The sequence below is a fragment of the Triticum urartu genome, chromosome 7 (assembly GCF_003073215.2).
Source record: "Triticum urartu cultivar G1812 chromosome 7, Tu2.1, whole genome shotgun sequence".
In the NCBI taxonomy this organism is placed as follows: domain Eukaryota; kingdom Viridiplantae; phylum Streptophyta; class Magnoliopsida; order Poales; family Poaceae; genus Triticum; species Triticum urartu.
The window spans coordinates 634,332,476-634,341,829 of NC_053028.1; the positions used below are offsets into that span (position 1 = coordinate 634,332,476).

The following is a 9,354-nucleotide window of genomic DNA, read 5'->3' on the forward strand; positions in this document are numbered from 1 at the left end:
GAGAGAGAGAGAGAGAGAGCAACAAAGTTAAGGTAAAGTTAATGCTTGCAGAGAAGAAATTGAATTTACTGTTGCAAGCCTAGTTCTTTTCTTTCTTTTTAACATCGAAGATCGGGTACATTATTGGAGATGAATTGCCGCGCTTTGGGCCTAGAAGGCTGGGGCCGGTTACCCGACCAGCACTGGCAGCTGACAGGGCTGGTGCGAGGCGATGTTGCAAGAGAAAATAGCGGTCGTCACGATTGAAGGGTGTAGCGTGGGACAGTGGCAACATTTTTTTGCACTAGTAGATAATTTTTACACCCTCTGTTTCATAAAATGAGTGCGGCTGTTGTATTAATGTAGTGTTAAAAACGCTCTTATATTATGAGGTGGGGGAGTGGTATTTTGGAGAGTAAACACAGCGACAGGGCTCTTTAAATCATTTTCATTTTCATTAACTAAATTCACTTTACAAAAATCATGGGTCTGAAAAGCCTAACAATGTGGACTGCCGAGTAGACAAAAGCTCAATCTGACAGAGAACAGCAACATAGGAAAAATCCACTTGACTCCATCCCGGATGATCTCGTATAATAGTCCTATCCAGCATTCAACCATTGGCAGCCAACTCGCCGATCAATCTAGCTAGAACGACCGAACCGACCGGAAGAGTCTTCCGTGTTCCAGATCACCTGCCTGCCCTGCTAGTCATCTTAAGCCCAGCGGGTTCATCTCACCTGCTCACCATATACGACTAGTCATCATAGCTCGTGCTAAGATTTGTTCAGCTGTCCGTGTCGCCGTCTTGCACTAGATCACTATCCGGTTTAGGTGCAGAGTCGTTCTCCGACCTAATGCAACGTCATCATGCCGTCCGATTAATCACTCAATATAAGCACGGACAACCTCTATGGTCGACCTGACGATGCATGCCACCAAGCCCAGGACACACCGAGAAGCAAACTTCCATCTGCTGCCCTCTCCGTCTCATAATATAAGACTAATTCATGTAAAAAAACGTATTACATCATAAGATGGAGAGAGTAGTTGATACATAAAGCATTATTAAGCTTCAGAAGTCACGACTCTTGCGGTCTTGCCTTAACTCCCCAGAGCAAGCACGCCAGGTTGCACATTCCGTAGCAACTAAAACAAATCTCTTTCCTTCTTTCGGGGCCAACAAATCATTTCTGTGCAATGGAGAGATTAAACGAACAGGCGCTACGAGCTCTGAATCTCTGATGCAGTTGCGTTGAAGCAAGGAAAGCCTCTGAGCTGCAGGAGGATTCCATATACACACGTACAGTACGTACGTACCAAAACGAGCTCACCGGAAATGTCACGAAAAGTCACGGCGATCCTTTTCTCCTCCATATGTCGCTAGTGGACACGGCGGAGGCAACAATAATGCTGAGCTGTGCCAAAAAAAAAAACACATCCACCCTAATCTGTGCGGTCTACACATCCAGCAACCCTAATCGGAACCCCTCAAAAGGAAAAAATGTTGGGCTCCGAAAGTGACGCCCCCAGTGAGACAGTGTGTCTCCTTTTCTTCTTTTTACCGGAAGGCTTTGTGATAATAAAAGTTTATTTTGTGAATTGATAATAAAAGTTTTAAGGGAACGGGAGGATGAGAACGAAAGCAACATCCACGACGCGACGTGTGGGACGGCAGTTCATGAGTGGACGCGTTCTTCCCGTTGCTCTTGCTCGCCGTCATACGGCGTCGGCGTATATCACACGGACATCATGCTGGAGAGGATGTCAAGCAAGTCGCGATGCCTTTTTTTGGAGTCTTCACCGAGAGCTTGTGCTGTTCGGTGCTTTTTAATTCAAAATAATTGATTGCATTTGAATTTAGGAGAGTAACATTACATAATGGGACTGGATATTTATGTGTTGCATGTAAAAAAAATATGTTTTAGTCCATTCCGTTGTCGACACCTTCCTTACGCTCTGTGTCTACCCACGATGTTGCTGCCGGGCACCGCCACTCGTGGACGGTGTCGTTGCCCCACCGCCCCGCCTTGTTCGAGTTGCCTTTTCCGTTGCCGATTAGGCCATCCCTCTATAACTCTCTAAAGACTCCTTCTTCGATGCAGACGACCCCCCCCCCTCCCCTCGTCGGCACATGTCAACCCTCCGCCTTGCCTCCGTTAACGCCACTGTTAGGCCTGGGCATTCGGTTAACCCGAACCGATCGGTTCGGTTCTTCAGGTTAATAAAAATTTCGGTTTTGCAAAATTGATGACCGATCGGTCTTCCAAAATCCTGCTAACCGAGAGTTTGGTGGACCGAGACTTCGGTTCGGTCGTCGTTTTCAAGACCGAAGAAGCCAAACAACTTGCCAGTAGAAAAAAAATCAAGAAATACATGTATGACCGAAGGGAATGGGGAGAGGAGATGCAGCTGCATCCTACTGGAGCATCTCAGCAGACCGATTCAGCTAGCAGACCTGTAACTTGAAGAACAAAATTGCAGGCCGGTGCTCGGGAAGCAGATGTCCCTGTAGGCATGGCGAATTGGAGGATGGAGTGTTGGTGGAAACTTCTATTGGAGACGGTCTCTGTGGGGAAGAAATTCGAGGAAGGAGGAGATGTTGCGGTGCCGGCGCCGGCGCCAGCCAGAGGGATCGATTGGCGGCTTCTTAGATCTGGCGGTTCCCTAGATGTGGATAAGGTGCGGCGGTGGCAGCCCCCTTTTTTGCGTCGAAGTGAGTTTTCTCACGGGAAGCGTTGAACTAATCCAAGTGAAGGCTTAAACGGACGCATCCAGGTTTAGTTGATATTGTGGGCTATGGGCCTAATGCATTGAATTGGCCTGTTACTATTCTTTCTCGGTTACTTACGGTACTTCGGGTAGTCGAGGGTCATAACCGAAACGACCGATGTAATATTGGTTTTACAGAGTTGCTGACCGAATTTAGTACTGATTTTTTCGGTTTCGGTCTATTCGGATACGGTCCCGGTTCTTTCGGTTCGGTAGTTCGGTCTTCGGTTAAAATGCCCACCCCTAGCCACTGTCAGCCATGTCGCCCACCCCTAGCCACTGTCAGCCATGTCGCCCACTTCTCCAGCATGGTGCGCGTCGTCTTCAGGAAAGTCGACCGACGTGATACATCTCCAGACATCATACATTCAACCAATGGCTAGAGAATTTTCCAATATGAAACTCTTGTTTCTAAAAATATATTATGCCAATTAACCCATAATTTTCTCCTCCATCACTCGTGCCCAATGTTTCGTGTCCCCTTCGCCATCTCCTCATTTTTTCCCACTTTCTTCTTCTCATCGTTTTTTTATCTTCGATGGCGTGTCATGTCGTTGCGTTTTGTGCATTCTAATCTTGACTATCGATTGGTCATATTAGATGGTCTTTGTACATGAGTGCGCGACACCTTCTAGATATCCACTCCAACTGGCAGTTCGGACAACATACTAGTGGAAAATTCATTTTTTTTCACGAATGAGTCTAAATACCCTTACTAAAATATGCTTGCGGCACTCTACTCTTATTCACGACTGTCAAGCCATGTTTTCAGGCTCAGAAACACAAACTCAATTGAACTATAATAACAAAATGAAGCCGTATAAATTCAAGAAATGGGGTCAAATATTTCCAGCCGCAAAATATCTTGTTGCAAACCTATAATATATAAATGTAGGATTATACCAGTGAAAATTCAAAATCATATCCTCGTCCCGTGCGTGCCGGCGAAGGAAAGATCATGAGGCCCAGTGTGTCACGCTCACGCACCACACCAACGGCGTGAGCCGACCCGTCCAACTCCAACGGCCACCAACCAGCCGAACCCTCGACGGCGTCACCTTTGGAATCTCCTCCCCATATCCTGGATTTTTTGCGTGGTGGGGACGGACTCCGCGACCGCCTCTCCCCTCCCTTTTTTTTTTTTTTTTTTGAGGGAAGCCTCTCCCCTTCCTATCCGCTCCGGCCCCCACAAGTCACCCGTGCCGGTGCCGTGGTGCTTCTTCCTTCTCTCCCTCCCGTCCGAGCCGGCTCGGCTATAAAATCCCCGCCCCCTCCCGTCTCCTCTCCACACATCCGATCCGATCCAATCCAATCCAGCCCCCCTACGATCTCACCGGGAAACCTCCGATCCGAGCGAAGCGAAGGCTCTCTCGTCCTCCTCCTCAAGGTATGCGAGGCTACGGTTTCTTCTTCGCTCTCTCGTGCGTGCGTGCGTGCCCTTGGATCGATCGTTGCTAGCACCGCCCTCGATTCCTGCTAGTCGTATGGATTTGGATTAGATCTGTGGGTGGGTCGAGGCGTTATTGCTGTTGATCGATTGCAGCTCGTTCGGTTAGTCGTGGCTGATTAGGCCTGATTGTAGTTAACACGTCTCTCTTGATTATGCCGTGATTTTCGAGCAGATCTGCCGATTATGATGGGATTGCTGTGGGGTCGGTTCGTCTTAGTTCTGCTTGGTTGTTATTGTGGATTTTTGATTATGTACCGCTCATGAGCCTCATATGTTGAAGGGTACACCTTCGTGGTATTACTGGGATGCGATGCGATTGCTGTTGGTTCGGTTCATCTATCTCGTTATAGACTTAGTTAGCTAGTTTCTGATTTTGTAGCCCTATGATCTGTGGAAGGATACACCTATGATTTGCTAGATTAATAGTTCAGCTTTGTAGTTGCTTGTAGCGTCCGTAGTTGGGCATTGAATTCAACTCTTAAATTCATGTCGGTTTGCCGATATTACTGTTGGTTTCTAGGCTTGTTGACAAGCTTCTCAGTACAACCAGATTACATCAGCTCCCATTGAAACTGCGCTGGTAGATATGCTATTCCCTCCGTCCCATAATATAGCAGCGTTTTTGATACTAGTATAGTGTCAAAAACACTCTTATATTATGTCAATCCATTGGCTTGTTCTAGTGGCCAGCTCCTGGGCAGTTTGCTGTCAGCTCTCTAGCTGATTTCATCTCTGTTGCAATTTCATCTTTGTAGCATGGTGGCCATCTGGTTCATCTATTGTTTGACGTACTGCAGATATCCCTGTACTGTAACTTAATCTGCTTCTGTCTGCTTTGTATTTACAGATGCAGATCTTTGTGAAGACCCTCACCGGCAAGACCATCACCCTTGAGGTCGAGTCCTCTGACACCATTGACAATGTCAAGGCAAAGATCCAGGACAAGGAGGGCATCCCCCCGGACCAGCAGCGCCTGATCTTTGCCGGCAAGCAGCTCGAGGATGGCCGCACCCTTGCGGATTACAACATCCAGAAGGAGTCCACCCTCCACTTGGTGCTCAGGCTCCGTGGTGGCATGCAGATATTTGTGAAGACCCTCACCGGCAAGACCATCACCCTGGAGGTGGAGTCATCTGACACCATCGACAACGTGAAGGCGAAGATCCAGGACAAGGAGGGCATTCCCCCGGACCAGCAGCGCCTCATCTTTGCTGGTAAGCAGCTTGAGGATGGCCGCACCTTGGCGGACTACAACATTCAGAAGGAGTCAACCCTTCACTTGGTGCTCCGTCTCCGTGGTGGCCAGTAAGCTCCTGGCCATGGAGCTGCTTTTTGTCTCTGGGTTCACAAGTCTCGTCTTCGGTGTCCTCCAAAGGAGTCTGGTCTATGTCTGTCGTTGCCTGAACTGTCTTTGTTTCTATACCGTACTATGATGCAGTGTTATCGTTTGTATCTGCAAACTTCTGCTGGTGTGCAGCAGCTTTGATGAACTTAATATTAAGTGAGCCCTGAATTCAATCCATAATATTGTTTGTCTTGCCTGATTGTTTCCTGTTGTGTTATGTGGTTTCTTGTGATATTTCTGATGCATTTGATCTGCTTTTGGCACATGTTTTCTGGTTGGTGACCTCTATGCTCTATCCTCTGAAATGCGTGTGTTCAAACAGATTTTGTTTTTTGTACTTGCCAACTTTCTGGCCTGTAGAATCCCTTTGATCCTCAAATTTTCTAAGATACGTGGAGTCCCGTGTGCTGGTCGTTGCCCCATTTTATTCAAACATATGTGTGTTCTTCTTGCTGATCTTGTGCTTGTGTTGGCTGCATGACCCCTGATGCCCTCTCGCACAGGCGCGGCTGCTGTAGACGCGGCGACCTCCAGCCAAAGACGTGAACATGTGGCACCGGCGCTGCAATGTTGGGGCACCGGCGCTGCAATGTTGGGGCGTCCGGTGACAGTGAGGGTCGTTCCCTGTTGCTGGAGTTGCCGTTGCAAAGTGGGTGGACGTGGGCCGCTACAAGGGTCTAGCTTGCCACAATGACAATAAGACACGAGCTGAAGTTGCAACATGAGGTCTTGTTATAATTGCAACAAGTGAAAGAGGATAGGATCGTGAGATCGGACTGGTCACCCGGCCAATCTTTTCCAAAGATCAGCCAACCGACGAGTAGCAAGCCCTAAGAAAACAATGCTCACATGGTTTTGTTTGTCCCAGTTTTCAATTATTGGTATGTAGCATTTTGGATAATGTATTTTTTCACAAGTGCAAAACTTCCAAGTTACATCATTTTTATGAAAAAATTTGGGCTATGCAATCGTATAAAAATCACGTTGCGCAACCCATATGCCACTTTAACTACCTACCAACATGATCTAAACCTTAGTGTATCCCTGATCTACCACAAGCTGTTTCCGAGTTGCTATCTCTCTCTTGATACATCATCGCTACCTTTCTCTTGATACCTCCCATTCCTATCCAGTGGTTGGTTGATGAGATAGTGAGTGACAAAGACAAAAGGAAGATGAATTAATCAATCAACGATTGTCATCATTTGAAAAAGATGTTGGGAACAATGGGGAAAGTAAGAGAGGTTGTATAAATATGATGTAGTTTAGCTTCGGAAGTATTTGCGATAAAGGTGATACATTTGATGGCATGGAGAATTTGAGACCACATACCACGTGCAATGTTAGGTGCAAAGAGTTAATCCCTTTGAAGGTTAAAATTAATATACTAGTTAAAATTACACATGTGTATATATACATGTTGTAAGGAGACGAGGACCCAATATGATTTGAACTTCGATTTGTTTTTGTGTACCCTCTTATGATATCCATGCTAAAAAGTTATGTGTGACGAGCTAAGTTTTGAAGAATCTGTATCATACCCCACCTTATTTTAGGCGGAGACAGTGTATTAGGGTCTTCTAAGTTTTAGTGGCCTTCTTCGCAAGATAGTCGTAGTCGGCATTTCTTCTTGTAGGCTATGGAATTTGTAATGTCGCCATGAAATGTGGAGGCGCTAGGGCTAGATGCCTTATTGATGCTGATTGTAAGCATTGCTCTCATTGTCTTTTATTTTTCTCTTTTAGTTATGTGGGTATGTTGACTCTGTGTTGCGATGCTTTATTAGATCGAGTTTACTTATTTTGTCTTACCTTAATGCTTTAATAAAAAAACTATTATTGAAAAACACCTCTTATGTTTTACTACCTACATGGTGGCAATAACATGGCTATTATTTTCATACGCAATGTCATTAAGCCGATATGATACCATATTCTGAATGAGGGCATAGGGACATAATCATGTCATTTTCAAGCACCTAAAATGTTTTATAAATTTGATGTCACAAAATCTCTCCTTTTTTAATTAGTTTCCTTTTTTAATTTATTGTTCATAAGGGTATAGGCACTACATGTATCAGCTTATTTGTCTGCCATGGCAGACGGCAAAGGAACCAAAAGCAGACGGCAAACTTCTTTGCTGTCTGTCGCTGACGGCAAAAAAAGCTACGATAAATAGGTTCTTTGCCGTCTGCGTCCTCAAAGCGGACGGCAAAAACCCTTTGTCGTTAGTGGCAGACGGCAAAGAACATGGACGGCAAATAACAGGCGTTAGCCACGTTAGGTGGCTAACGGGAGGCTTTGTCGTCTGCCAGGGGACAGCAAACATGCCCTCCCCTTTGCCGTGTGCTATCTGATGTCAGGCACGCGTCATGCCCCCCCAAGCCTTTGCCGTCCGCCACAGACGGAGAACTCCTTTGATTTTTGCTAATCATTTATTGGTCATCTCTTTCTAACTAGTGTGATCGGTGTACATCCACGCACGATCACTCATCTTGCCTAGCTACTGGACAGACAAGAAATGTATATAATTCAGCATGTATATCCATCAGTTAATCTAGTTTGTCAATTTTAGTACGTCCATGCAACCTACACTCTAATAGGTAAAGATATGTCCTAATCCCACCCGAGTATGTGTAGATTGAGTACGTTCTCCATACTTTATCCCATTCTGAGACAAAATTTCGGTAGCACCTCCCCGCTGTTCTCATGATACACGTCTCGGCAAAAAGCCGAGAGAATGTGCATCCGGAGAACAACAGGGAGGCGCTGACGAAATTTTGTCTTGGAATGGGGTAGAGCATGGAGAACGTACCCAATCTACACATCCTCGGGCTGTCCGTGGAAATCGCTGGACAATCCGAATGAGTTATGTGATAAATATGCAACTGAATGCATATTTATAGATGCAACCCTTTCGGACGGGAGACACATACTGGTTACGCGACTTAGCATGAAAATGAAATCTACCGACATGATTAAAAGAGCGTAGGAGGTGAAGGTGGATTCGTAGCTCACCCTTGGCTATAGAGGAAGTAGTCGAACAATGGCGAGATCACAGACCAAAAAACGACGGCCAATGGCGCCAGGAGAGGAAAGCACAGCCGCGGAAAGGCGCGAGCAGGCAAAAACACGCACATCACATAACCAGGATCGACAGTGACTAGGAAAAAAAACGTCGCCCGTACCACCCCGACCCCTCGACAGCCGACCCTCACCCCGACCCGCAAGCGACCCACCCCACCGGCTGCCGCCGGTCAATGCCACGCCGGCCGCAAGCGCAGCCGCCCGCCCAGCGCCCCGGGCGATGGGCGACCAGAAAGGCAGAGAGGCCCGCCGCGACCAACCACCGAGGTAGATAAATCATATGCAGCATTTGATAAACATTTATTTACACAATCATATTTTTTGTGAGCGTATTTACACAATCATATTAATAGAGACAAATAAATCACAAGCTAATATACTACTCCCTCTGTTCCTAAATATAAGTCTTTTTAGATATTCTAATTGGGACTACATATATACGGAGCAAAATGAGTGAATGTACACTCTAAAACATTCTAGTTGTTATTAAAATGTCTAAAAAGACTTATATTAAGGAACGGAGGAAGTAGAATATTTATATCATGTTGCAACGCACGGACAGTTGTCTAGTATTGGTATATAACTAAAGACTTCATATCTCTTCATGTGCATCTAAGCACACAGCCACATTTGTGATTCTTGGTAGAAGAAAATAACTCCATCTTATCAAGGGCAGAGGAAGCATGCAATCGTTGGCGTCAAATGACACCAATGATTTCTTA

At 46.1% G+C, this 9,354-nt stretch overlaps 1 protein-coding gene across 1 annotated transcript; it reads left to right on the top strand.

Moving 5' to 3' along the window:
• Positions 1–3,923: 3,923 nt before the first annotated feature.
• Positions 3,924–5,745, top strand: LOC125520217 (polyubiquitin). Its single transcript, XM_048685063.1, has 2 exons — positions 3,924–4,138; positions 5,049–5,745. Exon 2 carries the CDS (start codon positions 5,049–5,051, stop codon positions 5,508–5,510), a length of 462 nt encoding a protein of 153 aa, XP_048541020.1. The 5' UTR covers positions 3,924–4,138; the 3' UTR covers positions 5,511–5,745.
• Positions 5,746–9,354: the final 3,609 nt, after the last annotated feature.